The 16,442-nt window shown below is 45.4% G+C and overlaps 1 protein-coding gene across 30 annotated transcripts in view; it reads right to left on the reverse strand.

Moving 5' to 3' along the window:
- NUMA1 (nuclear mitotic apparatus protein 1) overlaps positions 1-16,442 on the reverse strand; it is an 80,841-nt gene that overhangs the window by 15,351 nt on the left and 49,048 nt on the right. For all 30 annotated transcript variants that reach the window (XM_077963616.1, XM_077963601.1, XM_077963611.1 and 27 more), the window contains 9 exons: positions 11,442-11,527; positions 6,558-6,637; positions 5,349-5,431; positions 4,624-4,704; positions 3,161-3,248; positions 1,473-1,596; positions 803-960; positions 386-503; positions 169-286 (listed from right to left, as the gene is read on the reverse strand). In XM_077963616.1, coding sequence (XP_077819742.1) covers positions 169-286; positions 386-503; positions 803-960; positions 1,473-1,596; positions 3,161-3,248; positions 4,624-4,704; positions 5,349-5,431; positions 6,558-6,637; positions 11,442-11,527 — 936 coding nt within the window. The remainder of the gene's footprint in view (positions 1-168; positions 287-385; positions 504-802; positions 961-1,472; positions 1,597-3,160; positions 3,249-4,623; positions 4,705-5,348; positions 5,432-6,557; positions 6,638-11,441; positions 11,528-16,442) is intronic.

Consider the following 16,442-nt stretch of genomic DNA (forward strand, 5'->3'; position numbering starts at 1 on the left):
GGGAAGCAGCCAATTAGGGGACAAGGAAAGGGGCAAAATATGCAGGTCTCTGGAGAGACTGCAGCGTAAGACAGGTGCTGGGACATTCTTCTCAACCCTCTCTTGGGGAGCCTTCCAGATTGCCTCAGCCCTGAGGGGCCTCCATGCACACACCACCTTAACACCCACCTTAAAGGAAAGGTCTCCATTCTCCTCCAAAAGCTGGCTGATCTTGCGATCCATCTGGCTCTTCTCTGTCTTCAGGTCCTGGCACTGCTTCAGGGTTTCATGCAGCCGCATGGTAAGGCTGCGAGGGAGGGAAGCAGCGAGAAGAGAGTATGGATGGGCCCCTGGCTGGGTGCACGGAGGGGCGGGAGCCTGGGAAGGCATGCAGGGAGAGTTGTACCTCTCATTCTTGTCACGTAGCTCCTCAAGCTCCCTGGGCTCCAGTGGGCTGGCTGCCTGCTTCTCATTCAGCAGGGCTAGGCGGTCAATGCGCTGCTGCATCATGGCTATCTGTGCATCTGCCCAGAGTGGAGGGAGGAGGAGAGGAGAATCAGCACAGAACTATGTGCAGGAGGGGAAGGGAGGAGGTGGCATAGGGAGGAGGAGGCATACAGAGGAGGAGGAATATGGTATCCAATCTAAGGGAAAGAGAAGATGGGGACAAAGACAGAACCCAACTTCCAGGAGGTCAGCCTGACCACAGGCCCAGGGCTGAGCTCTAAGCTCCAGGGTCCAGCAGAGGGGACAACATGCGAGCCCAAAGGGACATCCTTCTGGCAAGTCTATTCACACATCTGCCAGCGTGCCAGCCACCTACCCTTCTCGGTGAGGAGCTTGCGGTTCTCAGCCAGCTCCAGCTCCAGCTCATCCCTATTACTTCTCTCATCGGCAAGCTGCTTCTTCAGCCGTCTCATCTGGAACTGTGGGGTCTGCAGGATATCGCCCATGGGAGAAGCTGGAGAACCTGAGAGAAAGCTGAGGAGGGAAAAGGCCCAGTTGCATTGGTAAGAGCCTAAGATCTGAAGCAATCAGCAACAGGCAGCAGGAAGGGAGTGGGGTCTGTGAAGTGTCCACTAGCAGCTGGGAGGCCTGTGCACCTGGGTTCTATTTGCAGTGCTACCTCAAGCCTCATGACATGATCTTGAGAAAATTTTTCTTCTCACTGCCTTAATTTCTTTGTCAGAAGAAAAAAAGTGATACATTATCCTTGGCTCTGCAGAGATGTACTAAGAGAAGGGACTTCATTGTAGTCTTTGAGGAAGAAGGGTATTCCATAAACAGGGAACAGCTTTTGAGGGAGACCTTCTGCGCATGACAAATCCCAACCAATTCCCCCCATTAATACTGGGGAGGTGAGGAGATCCCAGATCTACAGGATTCTCCAAGCACTCCTAGAGGCTGGTCAACAGCTTAACTCTAGAAGGTAGGAATGTGAGGAATAGATGGATGCTGAGGCCCTATCCCAGGAGGAAAGGCCCAGAACATACTTGTTCCCACTGGAAGAGGAGGCAACCTTCTGTAGCTCTAGGAAGCGAATCTCCCTCTTGGCCTGGTGGCTAGGTGGGGAGAGCTCTTCAGGGAATGTGCTAGAACAGGTAGAAGGGACAGGAGCTGGGGGTAAGAAATAGACAAAATAAATCAACAAAGATTAGTAAGAAGGTGAAAAGATTTGCATCTTTATGCAATCTGAGAACTTGGCCTTAGTGGGAGTGAATCTGTGGATACTTATATGTAAACTACCAAGGAAGGCACTGGGCAGAACCTGGTGTCTGGGTTATCCACAGTTCCGTGTCTCTAACCAAAATAAAGTGCAGGGCTTCCATTTCTACAGAGCATCACTACTCAGAGCACAGTGGAGTGAGGGTGTTCTCTGGCTCAGAAACTGCACCAAGTGCTCAGCTTTTTCCTCAAGTCCATACTGCAGAGACGGCTTGGGGAGCCCTGAGCAGGATCTCCTCGCAGCCCCCAACAACCTTTCCTATCAGAGCCACTGACTGCCATTTGGAATTCTTCCCCCCAAAGTCTTGTACCTCCAAAATGCCCTCCTCAAAACCCTTCTCTTTCCTTGGTTTCTGTGACCACTTTTGTAGGACTTTCCTACCTCTAATTACCCATTCTTAGTCTCCTCATCTGCTCCTCCCTCCTCTACCCACCCTCTAAGCTCCCAGAGATCTGATGGGGCCTCCTGGCTCTGCCCATAGTGCCCACGGATTCAGTGGCCATCCAATGCTGACTTGCAAACCTATCTTCTGGTCCAGAGCCAGCTCCTGAATTCTGGACTCACATTTCCAACATCTCCACCTGAAGGTCTCATGAGGAACCTGAATACAAGGAACATCAAACTCAATGGCTAGAACTCGCCTAGACCTCCTTCTTACATTCCTATCATCCACCAGCTGACCTCTTCCTCAGAAGACCAGCAGAACGATCACTCTTTCTACTGTAGCACCAGCCGAGACCATTGATATATTCCATACTTAGATTCCTTATCATATTTCCTGGTTTATGTATCTGCCTTTCCACCTAGAACATGTGCTACATGATGGGAAAAACATTTTTTAAAAGACTGTGGGCTGGGCGCAGTGGCTCATGCCTATAATCCTAACACTTTGGGAGGCTGAGGCAGGTAGATCACCTGATGTCAGGAGTTTGAGACCAGCCTAATCAACATGGTTTAACGCCATCTCTACAAAAAATACAAAAATTAGCCAGGTGTGGTGGCATGCACCTGTAATTCCAGCTACTTAGGAGGCTGAAGCAGGAGAACTGCTTGAACTTGGGAAGCGGAGGTTGCAGTGAGCTGAGATCACACCACTGCACTCCAGCCTGGGTGACAGAGAGAGACTCCATCTCAAAAAAAAAAAAAAAGACTGCACATTATCAGCTTCTAAGCCTAGAGTAATGATTGTTTAAAAAATAAAAAACAAAAGTAGGTATGATCACTTGTAAATATCCTACATCACTGCTGCCAGGCAGCAAGGAGGAGCTCCATAGGAACTGAGATGATACATGACCCAGAAATCGACCTACTCCATTACACACACTTTTCCTGACCACCAACTCTGCCTTGTGTTACAGACAGAAACAAACCCCCACCGCACTTCTTGACAACTCAGGATCCTAGTATTCCCCATTTCAGAGATGAGGGGATTCTCAGGAGTATGTACCTACTCACCTTTCCGTAGGAAGTTCTCTAGGTCCTCATTAAGGTTTAGCCCATCCTCATGGTCCAGCACAAATTTAAGAATGACAGCCAACTCAGCCTGGGCCACAGAGAGAAAAAGAACATCACTGAGGTGTTAGGCCTCTGAAAGGATGGCTGCCAGGAGCTCCACCCTGGCAGTGCCAGTCCCTGGCTCCCTCGTGCCCTAGAAGCCTGCTGGATCCCATTCTCCCTCTCAGAGCTGAGGTCCTATGACCCAGCCAACAACATTCAATTAGAGATATGTTCACCCCACTTGCTCCCTTCCCTCCCACCTCCCCTCAAGATGTACCCAAATCAGAGTTCCTGACTGACTGCACTCCTGACCACAAGCGAAGTGACTGTTAAGGAAAGTAACACAATCAGAAAGTTGCTTTTATTGTTATTGTTGTTAAGGAACAAGGTCTTGCTATGTCACCCAGGCTGGAACACAGCAGCACAATCATAGCTCACTATAACCTCCAACTCCTGGAGTCAACTCCTCCTCCTCAGCTTCCCAAGTAGCTAGAACTACAGACACACACTGCCACACCCAATTCTTTTTTTTTTTTTTTTTTTGAGACGGAGTCTCGCTCTGTCACGCAGGCTGGAGTGCAGTGGCCAGATCTCAGCTCACTGCAAGCTCCGCCTCCCGGGTTTACGCCATTCTCCTGCCTCAGCCTCCCGAGTAGCTGGGACTACAGGCACCCGCCAGCTCGCCAAGCTAGTTTTACGTATTTTTAGTAGAGACGGGGTTTCACCGTGTTAGCCACCAGGATGGTCAGGATCTCCTGACCTCGTGATCCGCCCGCCTCGGCCTCCCAAAGTGCTGGGATTACAGGCTTGAGCCACCGTGCCTGGCCAGTTCATTTTTTTAAAAAAATCTTTTTTGTTGAGACAGGGTCTCGCTATGTTACCCAGGCTGATCTTGAACTCCTGGCCTCAAGCAATCCTCCTGTCTCAGCCTCCCAAAGTGCTGGGATTATAGGTGTGAGCCACCACACCCGGCCGGGAAGCTTTTATATATAACTATGTTGGCCTCTTCCAGATGACCCTACCAGAGGAAAGGATGAGATAAATGAAGTGCAAGTTCTGTGGAAACACACACACACACACACACACACACACACACACACACACAGAAACACATATAGGAACAGAGAATAATTTCTATGTATTATCCTAAAACATATATTATAGTTAAATATATGCACATAAAAAAGGACTTGAAAGTACATCCTTTAAAATGTTAGCAACCTCTGGGAATGAGTTTATCGGCAACTGTTATTTCCTTCTGCATGCTTTTCAACATTTCCCAGATTTTCTATGATGAATGGCAATAACTGTTATAACTGTGTTTTTAAAAAGACCAGTATCTGCTGTTCAAAGAAAAACAAGTCAGGTGAGGTGAAGCACGGGCTAGGCCCGCTAGGTGGCATGGAGGCACAAGGGCTTACCTGAATTTTATATTCAAACTGTTCCCAGTCCCTGGGACTTTTGGAGCTCATGGTAGAGTGGTACAAGAGCAGCATGGTCATCTAGAAGCCAAACAGGAGGCAGTCACTGAGTGGGGCTGTCTCTTGTCTCAGTGGCCCCATTCTGGGCAGTTCTGGGGACTCTGAGCTATTCTGGCGATTCTTCTGAAAGTCCTAGAATTCAGCAACCCCAGGCCACCATCCTTAATAGCTCCAGGAAACATTTTGGGTTTTTTTTTCAATTGAGGACACAGCGTACACTATACAAAAAGCTGAGCACCAAGATTCCTGCATGGCTCAATTCCTGGACTCATGGAACCCTGGGTGAGAAGCTTTAGGTACCCTCTATAGGTCAGCACCCAGAAAGAACAGAGGGAATGACGCAGACTGAGCTATAATAAAAATTTGGTGATAGTCGAGTGAGACCTGATTTCTGCCAGGTCTCCACCAAGGCCCGCAGTAATGGTCTAGTAAACTATTGTTTATTTCATAATCTCTGTCATAAGATCATGGGCTCCTAGAATCCTTGGGCTAAATCAGCCTCTGACTCAGACAGGTGGCTGCCTGGTTCCACCTCCAATGTACTAGAGCCCCAGAAATAAAGCACCCATCATCTCCCCTTGGGTTAAGAGAAGGCCCTGCAGGGTCCCTCGGGTACCATCACTCCAACCCTGCTCCGCCTCCCCAGTCGGGTATTCCATAAGTACCTTGGCCAATTCCAGCTCTGATCCCTCTAGCACCTTCTGTGCAGACACCAGGCATTCTGGAGAAGAGGGATGTTTTTGATTTTCTGCAATGACAACAATGTAGAAAACAGGGTGAACTTCCTGGGAACCATACCTGAAATCCCAGAACACTTAAATCTGGGGAGCAGAATGGCTATCTCTGGTGGAGCTATGAGATGTAGGGCTCCTTACTCCTTATGCCCTCTTTCCCCTGCCTTACAATTTTCCATCTGAAGTCAGTTCTATCCTGGGTCAATCCAAGGGCTACAGGGATAATGGAAGAAGAAAGCAGCCTGGGAATTCACAGCAACTCTGGGTCATGACATTGCACTCTCCCACCCACTCACCAACTCTCTCTCAGCACCACAGAGGAAGAGCCCAGAGATGCCAGGTCACTTAGAATCCTGTTCCAACTGAGATCACAGAGGAAACCTGCAGCTAGGTCAGAGGAGGACACCTGGGGATACCTGACTCTCATGCTGCCCAAGGGTCTGGGCTCAATTATTAACACCTTGCTTTATCTAAATATAGCCTCACTTTTCCTATAATTCTCTAGGAGTGGAGATGGCAGCTAGCTCCCCATGTCAAAGACGAGGACTGTGTGGTCTAAGGCTGGACAAGGGGAGGGGAGCTGAAAAGCACTGTACTAGAAGCTTTGCATATGTTCTTATTTAATCCACCCATCCACTTGAAGAGCAGCTATCATCTCCATATTATACATAGGGAACCTACATCCAGAAAGGTCACACAAGCAGTGAGGGAGGTCAAGATCAACCTTAATCTGCCTCTGCCCCTACACCTATCGCCTAAGCAACGAATTGAAAGTTATCTGGGAAAAATAGTTTTTCTTGCAAGGGAAAGACTCTCGCTTCTATCTCCTTGAAGCTGGGGGGAACAGAAACTTAAGGTGCTCAAAGAGTTCAAGGTGATAGGTCCCAAAAAGTAACCTTCTGGCTACACCTAGATCTCTGAGAAGGGCTCTGGGACTGAAGGGACACTCTTCTTACACCAACTGATGGAGGCATCACAAGACCCAGGGGATCTGAACCAGCTGTTTTCATCTTTGTGTTAAAGAGTGGGGAGTCTTGAAATTTTTCTCCTCTAGACACTCATGAACTAGTTCCTCTGGACTCTCCAATCCCACGAGCTGAGGAAGCAGCTTCTTCATAGCTGGATAAGAAAGGTGCTTACTCTGCAAAAAACTGCAAACAAAGTCCAGTCTCTCTGGCACCGGCTGCTGCAAGATTTGCTGTCCCTCTTCAGTGCCATGGCTAGAAAAAGAGCAAGTATTAGGACCAGAGTATTCAGCAATCTTTGCCTCTTTGCTGCTGCATTTCATACTACCTCCCCATTCCTTCCAGTCTTGATCTCTGCTGGATCTAGAAGAGATCCAGATCAGATTGGGAGACAGGTGACAGATACCAGGACACCATTTATCCATTAGGAACTGTCTGGTGGGTGGGAAGTGGGGACTTGAGGCATGGGGTTCTTCTGGAAAAGATGGCATTCTATCATCCTCTTTGCAAATATAAAAAAGCTCTGTGGAAAGGGGCCAAGAGGAGATGGAGGCAGCCCAGATGAATGGGAAGCTAGATTACACCATCTGGAATGTCTCAACTCTAAGCTGTCAGGAAGCCTGGAGAACACACCTAGGGTAAGAGTGAGAGAAGACCATGGGGAAGAAAAAACACATCCAAGAACTGAAAGAACAGGAGGAAACAAGGCTCTGAAGTGACAGGGTGAAGTTTCCCCACTAGGCTGAAGGCTGAGATGGCAAAAAGCCTCCCAGAGGAGGATCCCAGGGACTAGTTTTTTGTTTGTTTTTTTGAGACAGAATCTCACTCTGTCGCCCATGCTGGAATGCAGTGGCACGATCTCGGCTCACTGTAACCTCTGTCTCCTGGGTTTAAGCAATCCTCCTGCCTCAGCCTCCCAAGTAGCTGGGATTACAGGCATGGACCGCCACACCTGGCTAATTTTTTTATTTTTTAGTAGAGATGGGGTTTCGCCATGTTGGCCAGGCTGGTCTCAAACTCCTGACCTCCACCCACCTCAGCCTCTCAAAGTGCTGGGATTACAGGCTGGAGCCACCGTGCCCAGCCAGGACTAGTATTCTCGATTAGTGGTTCTTGTCTCTACTTGCTTTACTGGAAGAGCAGGCAGTGTGAAGAGAGCCATGAGGAGAGGGAGACAGCAGGGGGAGCTCTCACACAGCCCAGGAGGCTGAGGCAGAATTGCTTCAACCCGAGACAGAGATTACAGTCAGCAGAGATGGTGCCACTGCACTCCAGCCTGGGAGACAGAGGGAGATTCTGTCTCAAAAAAAAAAAAAAAAAAAAAAAAAAGAATACTAATCCCTGGGATCCTCCTCTGGGAGGCTTTTGCCATCTCAGCCTTCAGCCTAGTGGGGGAACTTTGCTGGATCCCCTAGCTAACTGCGGTTCCATTTTCAGAAGCAGCAGGTAAAATACCACTTCAGTTAGAAAGCTGAATTCTCTAGGCTACAGTGGGAGATCCTGATTAGTGAGAATCTAAACCCCTAGTTCTCAGCCAACTTTCTGGAGGGCAGGGCAGGTCCAGAAACTTCCAATGCCAGAGACATCATGAAAGCACAAGCGTCATCCAAGCCAAGACTATGAGTGTACCTCCCCCCATACCCCATGTGATTACAAAGGCTTCTTCCAAGTGAATCCCCCACTAGAGGCACTCTGTCTGGATAGTTGGTCTGAGATCAGAGACTCCTACAAAGTCTTAAGGAGATGCTAATCTCTTACAGACTCCCAAATGAGCCATTTCCCCTACCCACCCACAATCTGGAATGTTGTGACTCCTTGGCTCAGTGTGGAGCAATATTTACCTCAGAGTATTCCATTAACTAAAAATAAAAAGAGGTTCTCAGGTGAAATGTTTGAGAAATGCTGGGTTAAACTAAACTGAACATTTTTATAGAAGATACAACATGCATTATTTCCTAAACCTATTTGATCACAAAACCCTTCCCCCTACCCCTCACAAAGCCTGGTTTAAGCAAAGCTGCATGGAGCATGCTTTGGACAACAGTAATCCTACAGAAATCCAGCCCATCCTTTAAGACAGTGCTGAAGTCTCATCTCTGTCAGGAAGCCATCCACAACTCCTGCCAGTCATGCCTCCGCTGTCCTCCAGGTCTTCCTGCAGCACTCATGAATGCAACTGCACCATTTACAACTGCCCACTCCAACTGCACTAGCTGAAAGCAAGGAATAAAGTAGGTGCTCAATACACATGGGCTGACTGACAACTGAGGGATGCTTTTTACTGAGAAGAGCAGAAATAAATGTCAGCAAGATAAACATCAGAACTGTAAGTTTTCTGGCAAAATGCCTCCACTATACTTTGTTGTTCAAGCCTCACAGCTATCAAAGAGATGGGACAGCCTTTTTTGCTTTAGGCTATTCACGCACAGAAGAACAGAAAGGGAAACTTGTCAGAGGGGTTGATCCCAGTTAATTTTCCCATAGAGAAGGCCAAGTGGCCAAGCAATTAAACCCTCCTCAAGTCCCACAGCTTCTTTTTTTTTTTTAAAGAATTATTTTTCTCAGGGCGCCCCTTGTCCAGTGTGCAGACAGGAGTCATCCAACTCTCACAGCTTCTATCTACCCTTCAACCTTGCCATCCTCTGCTGCCTTCTGCTGAGAACTAGGCTGCTGATTTAGGTTGGCACTAGTAGCAGTACCAGAAATGTAAGAGCCAGAACATATTAACCAAGAACCTCCATTTCCCAAAAGGAAGCTGGTCTGCAATGTGCTGGATCTGAGATGGAGATGAGCGTTAACCTGGGATTTTAATATCGCCTACCTCCAACTCCCCCTTCTACTGCAGCCTAGGTTCAGGCAACACCCTAGAAGACAACTTGAAAATGAGCATCTTGAATTTTTGATGCTTCCTATGAAAATTTCCTACCAGGTTATAAACCTACAGTGGCTAACCCAAGGACAACACACATCCTTACTCTTGGGCACATCTACTGCTCTTGTCACCAGGCCAAGGAAATTTCTCTCTTCAAAAGCAAAAGTTCCTTGATCTATTCTGAGGTCATAAAAGCATGCTGCCCCATATTTTGTGTTACAATACAAGGCATATTATACCTGGCTGCTTCACTTTTAGTGAGGTTAAAATTAAACACAGAGTTAGGTATTGCCAGCCTAATGGTTTTACCAGCCATTAATAGTAGGTGCCTGGATCTGTCACTTCCTTAGGGTTTGCAAAATAATGATTTTCAATAGAAGTTCCAAAATGCTGACTTACAGGTGGTACACAACCCCAACTGTGAAGTGTCTTTGCCAAAAAAAAAAAAAAAAGTGAATCAAGCTTAGATCTAATTTTCAGTATATAGGCAGCAAGGGGAACAGTGGAACAAGTTAAGCCGCACCATAATAATGCAATTAACAGAATCCAGGATTTAAGAATTTCTATAAGATTAAAAAAAAATGAGGTGGTGTTGAGTGGGGTGAAAAAAAAGCAGGACACAAAACTGGTGAGAGGAAATGACCCCCTGATGAAAGATCTTAAACACCAGGCTGAAAATTTTAGATTTCTACCTATTAAAAACGAATACTCACTGAGGTTTGATGAAGAGTCACTGAAGTGTCACAAAGAAAACAAGATTTGAGAAAGATTATTGAGAACTCATGTATAGGAATGAACTGCAATAAGGGCAGATTAGAGAAGAACTAGGCTAGAAGAACTAGAATGAGGCAGAGGGAGGGACATTGGTTGTGAGCAGAGAGGATGATGACCAATTAGAGATCAGCACCAAGGAGAGAGAGAAGTCAAGATGATGTTGAAATGTCCTGCCTGGGTAACTGGAAGAGAAAATGGTAGTGTCTGGACCCAAATAAGAACAGTGACTTCTTTTAGAGTTACTAAGGCAGGTCCCGGTTAGAGAATATGGAATTTTTAAAAATCCTATAAGACAACCCACGACCAACACACATTTCAAATAAAAAACCACTTTAGCAGACCCATCTGTCCTGGGCTACTCAGCCCCACTAGACCTTGCTGATGGAGAATACCAACTCATCTCTTTACTCAACAAACATTAACTAAACCTAATCAATGTAGTGTAGGGAAGACCCCAAGATGAATCAGACACAGTTCTGGCCTTTGTTAAGCTTAACTCTACCTTCTTTCCCTATCAATGAGCTGTTACCTATGAATGGGTAAAGTGCTTGCTTCACAGAGATGTGAGTCCTTAATACCAGTTCCTAACTGCCACGTATGGCACATAAACACCTTCAACACTTCAGTTTATCCTTGGCCTGGGGTAAACAATCTAATGTGCTTTCTTAAAAAAAAAAAAAAAAAAAGACAATGACTGATCTATGCTCGGTCCCAAAAAGGTAGGATACTGGGAGGAAGCCCCACTCTATTCATTTCCCAGATAACTGTGATGTTCAAAGGAAATGTGCTAAAGACACAGACCAAAAGGCCAAACCACAATCCTTGCTGCATGGTAACAACAAGCTTTTTAAATGCTCTTGGACCTCAGAAAACAAGTTAATTGAGGCAGTAAAAACCCCAGAAGTGTATTTATTTTATAATGGCTTAGAAAGAGGCATATCTGTACTGTGCTAACAAGTTACAGATGAGATTTCTAGGTGTTTCTTCTTTCCTTCAGATGTGAGAGCTTTCCCTTTCTTCCCTCAGAAGGTTGCAAAGAGGGCTTGTGGCATAGGGTAGGGATGAGTCAAGAAAAGAGGGTTGTAGAAGGCTTCTGGTGGGACAAGAGAATGGGGAGCCCAAGAGTGAGCACTTGTAAGAATGTGAGGGCATGGAGCCTTGGAGGCTCTCCTGTGCAAGAGTGCAGAAGCCTCAGGATGGGACAAGCGCGAAACCTCTCCCATGGAGTGGCACAGCGACTGGAAGATGAAGTCAATGTATTCTTGCCTTTAGGCCCCACCCTGGCTTATGATGTCCCAATCCTGCCCCTGATTTCTGGTCATAGCCATCACCAAGTAAAGAGAACAAATACAGCTCCCACCCCAGCAATCAGCTTTGCCTTAGAGGCTAGAGAGATGTATGGTGTGTACTCACAGTCTGTCAATGATCTTGATGAAGATGCTGCAGTCCTGGAGCTGCAGCACAGCCTCCACAGGGTCAGCCACATGTAGACTGTTCACCTGTGAATCAAGGGGAACAGCCTAGTGAGACGTTACAAACGCCAGAAGCAATGTGGTTTGCTCCTTTTCCCAGAGGCTCAATGTGAGTGCTTACAGTTGTAGGCTATAGGAATAAAAGAACTGATGATTCTCAGGTTTTTAATTTCAGGAAGGAGTGCTGCTGCACTCACTCATCCAGTTACAGCCACCTGAAATGCAACCATCAGAGAGTCCTTCCTTTGGCTTCAACTAAATAAAAGCTTAAACTCTCCTAAGATGTTCCAGCACTGGGAGTATACTTTTAGGCATAAAATGCTTTTGGAAGGATACACCAATAAATTGGTACTAACATTGCTTCTAAAGAGAGGAATTTGACAGCAGGGAGTCTGAGGTGGGAAAAGAAAGGCTCTTACATTATAACTCTCTGTAGCTCTTGAATGTACTATAGCCCTTTGTATTTCTTGAATGTTTACATTATAAGTTTCTATATCTCTTGGATTTTTATATTATAGCCCTTTGTAGCTCTTGAGTTTTCAAATATCTATTCAAAACATAAATATTACATATATGCTATACACTCCCACAAAGATATAAAATCTTATTAACGCATTTTTATTCTTTCCACACATAAAACTCTGGCTGAGGGGAGAAGGGAAAAACAATAGGGGAACAAGATGATTTTTTAAAAAGTGGGTGGAGGGATCCAGGCGTGGTGGCTCACACCTGCAATCCTAGCACTTTGGGAGGCTGAGGCAGGAAGATCACTTGAGCTCAGGAGTTCAAGACGGGCCTGGGCAACATGGTGAAACCCTGTTCTACAAAAAATACAAAAAATTAGCCAGGTGTGGTGGCACACACCTGCAGTCCCAGCTACTTAGAAGGCTGAGGTGGGAGGATCACCTTAGCCCAGGGAGGTCGAGGCTGCAGTGAGCTGAGATTGCATCACTGTACTCTAGCCTGGGTGACAGAGCAAGACCCTGTCTCCAAAGGAAAAAAAAAAGAAAGAAAAGGAAAGGAAAAAAAACGGGGTGGGAATGAAAGAAGATGACGAGCTGGGCTGGGAATCTCAAAGAAAAACTTCTTATTCTGATTTAGTTGCCTGTTCCCATTCTTTGGCTTCAGATAGGCATACATCTAAATCAGTTTTTACCACTAGAAAATTCACCAGGGGTCACATGCATCAGGTACACAGGTTATTCAATAAGTATACATGTCGACTTCTACAGGAAAACCTCATGAATTCCATAGGCAGTAAAGTTCAGAAGTAATCTGGGCTGAAGTTTACTTTTTTATTACTATAAGAAGAAACGGTTTGCTAAGTTAATTATTCACATATTCAGCACTAAGAGGGGAGAGAGACTGAGCCTGCTTTAAGAAACAAGGTATTTTAAAGAACTTCAGCATAGTAGTTATGTGCAGACAACTAGATTCTATTGCTTATAAATGTATTCTCTATATTTGGGCTGGGAGCCAGTACATACACATTTTGGGCCCAGCTCCTCCAGAAACTTGCCAGCAACCTTTGTTATAAACTTTATTTCTCTCTGCACTAGTTTTCTCTCATGCCAAATGGATGGAACCCCTACCTTATCTACTTCAAAGGACCAGTGTGAGCTCAAATGGATTATGGATGCATTTAAAAAACACATTTAAAAAAATACGAAGTAGGACAGGCGCAGTGGCTCACACCTGTAATCCCAGCACTTTGGGAGGCTGAGGTAGGGAGACTGCTTGAGGCTGGGAGTTTAGGATCACCTTGGGCAACATAACAGTACCTTGTCTCTACCAAATAAATAAATAAGCAAGCAAGCAAGCAAGCTGGACATGGTGCCTGTAAGTCCTAGCTACATAAGAGGCTGAGGTGGGTGGATCATTTGAGCCCAGGAGCTGGAGAAGTTACAATGAGCTATGATAGTGTCCCTGCACTGTGGCCTGGGAAACAGAGTGAGACATCTCAAAAAAAAAAAGAGTATTAAACATAAGGCACTATTATGGCTAATAAAATTAAAATAATGAAGTAGATATAACATTTGTATTTCTTAACAGTTAAGTTAGCTGCATGCACTATAGAATTAAGAGGATTTTAAAAAATCAATGATTCCTCTACAGACATGATAGTATTTATTTCAGTTAAATACTTTCACTTTTTTTTTTTTTTTTTGAGACGGAGTCTCACTCTGTCCCCCTTGCTGGAGTGCAGTGGCCGGATCTCAGCTCACTGCAAGCTCCGCCTCCCGGGTTCAGGCCATTCTCCTGCCTCAGCCTCCCGAGTAGCTGGGACTACAGGCGCCCGCCACCTCGCCCGGCTAGTTTTTTTGTATTTTTTTTTAGTAGAGACGGGGTTTCACTGTGTTAGCCAGGATGGTCTCGATCTCCTGACCTCGTGATCCACCCGTCTCGGCCTCCCAAAGTGCTGGGATTACAGGCTTGAGCCACCGCGCCCGGCCATACTTTCACATTTAGAAACAACTTTAAGGTCAGGTGCAGTGGCCCATGCTTGTAATCCCAGCACTTGGGGAGGCTGAGGCAGAAGGACTGCTTGAGGCCAGGAGTTCAAGACCAGCCTGGGCAACATAAGGAGACCCTGTCTCTACAAAATAATAATTAAAAAAAAATTATTAGCTGGGTGAGGTGGCTTGCGCCTGTATGCTACTGTAGTCCCTGCTACTTGGGAGGCTGATGTGGGAAGATCGCTTGAGCCCAGGAGGTCAAGGCTACAGTGAGCTATTATCACACCACTGCACTCTAGCCTGGGCAACTAGAGTGATTGAGACCCTGTCTCAAAAAAAAAAAAATAAATAAATAAATAAATAAAACTTTTAGGCCAGGTGTGGTGGCTCATGCCTGTAATCCCAGTGCTTTGGGACGATGAGGAGGGAGGATCGATTGAGGCCAGAAGTTTGAGATCAGCCTAGGCCACAGAGCAAGACCCTGTCACCAAAAAATTAAAACAACAACAACAAAAAACAACAACAACAAAAAACAGCTCAGCATGGTGGTACATGTCTGTGATGTCTATGGTCCTAGCTGCTCAGGAGGCTAAGGTGGGAGGCAGAGGATTGAGGGCAGGAGTTCCAGGCTGCCATGAATGCAACTGCATTCCAGCCTGGGTCACAGAGCAAGACCCTATCTCAAAAAGGGGAATCTTTTAGATGAATCCAAATTAAAACAGATTAAAAGTTTTTTAATGTGAAATAAAATGTGACTTACTGACATCTTAAAGAGTTTGCTAATATATTTATAAAATATTTATACTGTCTTTTGAAAAAAGCTCAATCTAATTGGTCAGGACAGGTCATTGTAAGTTTTCTAAGAAGATTCTGAAAACTTCAGGCCAAGATTCCATTTTACCTGCAGAAAATGGAGAGACTGCCAAGGCGAAACCATCTCCTATCAATACCTGCAATCTAGGTAAAACATTCAAGGGCTATGGATGCTTGTTCACTAACAAGACTAAAAAATCATACCAATTAGCTGATGTAAAGTCTCCTAAGGAATCTGGATTCATCACATATACCAATTGGGTAATAATCCAGCCACAGTTCCTTTCATGGATATAAAAAGACTTTTCTTCCTGTGAATTATTTAAAAGTTAAGGAAGTAGAGAAGTTCCTTCATCTCTAGTCAGGACATAAAACATGAGAGTGAGGACCAGGCTCACTATGTAACTTAAGAGTTGCCCTTTAGGATTGCAGGGTTGCTTAAGGTTGTCAAATCTTAAAATATCCTGTAACAGTTTATTCATTATTTATTAACTGCTGTTTACAGAATAGTTTCAAGCTATAATTTAAGTATTAATAAAATAAACCACTAATTTATTTTTATGTTATAAATTACTGAAAATTAAGAAGACAAAAAACAGAACTCCCAATAATTCTAGTATTTTAATACAGGTACTTTTTCCATTTTGACGTATTTATTTCGTTTTTTCCTAGGTAATTTTATTTATTTATTTATTTATTTTTTTTTTTTGAGACAGAGTCTCGCTCTGTCGCCCAGGCTGGAGTGCAGTGGCCAGATCTCAGCTCACTGCAAGCTCCGCCTCCCGGGTTTACGCTATTCTCCTGCCTCAGCCTCCCGAGTAGCTGGGACTACAAGCACCCGCCACCTTGCCCGGCTAGTTTTTTGTATTTTTTAAGTAGAGACGGGGTTTCACTGTGTTAGCCAGGATGGTCTCGATCTCCTGACCTCGTGATCCACCCGTCTCGGCCTCCCAAAGTGCTGGGATTACAGGCTTGAGCCACCGCGCCTGGCCAGTAATTTTTTTTAAACTGTAGTTGGAATTACCATGTGTGTGTATGTGTATGTTCTATGCCACTCTTCTCACTAACATAACAGATGCATTATTTCATGCTACTACAGTTTCATAAAATTTGCTTTAGCTCCACAACTTTTGTTTAAATTGAAAAAAATTCTCTATAACTATATTCATATATATTTTTAAAAGACAGGCTCTTGCTATGTTATAGGTTGGAGTGCAGCAGCTATTTACAGATGCAATCATGGCTAACTGCAACCTCAAACTCCTGGGCTCAAGCAATTCTCCCATCTCAGCTTCCCAAGTAGCTGGGACTACAGGTGTGCACTACTGAACCCGGCACATATAACAATACTTTTAACAATTTCATGCATGTTCTTTGTTTTTCTTTTTAGACAGGCTCTCACTCTATTGTCCAGGTTGGAGTGTAGTGGCACGATCACAACTCACTGCAGCTTCAACCTCCACAGCCTCAGGTGATCCTCCCACCTCAGCCTCCTGAGTAGCTAGAAGCACAGGAGCACACCACCACGCCCAGCTAATTTTTGTATTTTTTGAAGAGACAGGGTTTCGCCATGTTGCCCAGGGCGGTTGCAAACTTCTGAGCTCAAGTGATCCTCCACCTCAGCCTCCCAAAGTGCTGGGATTACAGGTGTGAGCTGGCCTCATGCATATTTA

This window comes from Macaca mulatta, chromosome 14 (genome assembly GCF_049350105.2).
Source record: "Macaca mulatta isolate MMU2019108-1 chromosome 14, T2T-MMU8v2.0, whole genome shotgun sequence".
In the NCBI taxonomy this organism is placed as follows: Eukaryota; Metazoa; Chordata; class Mammalia; order Primates; family Cercopithecidae; genus Macaca; species Macaca mulatta.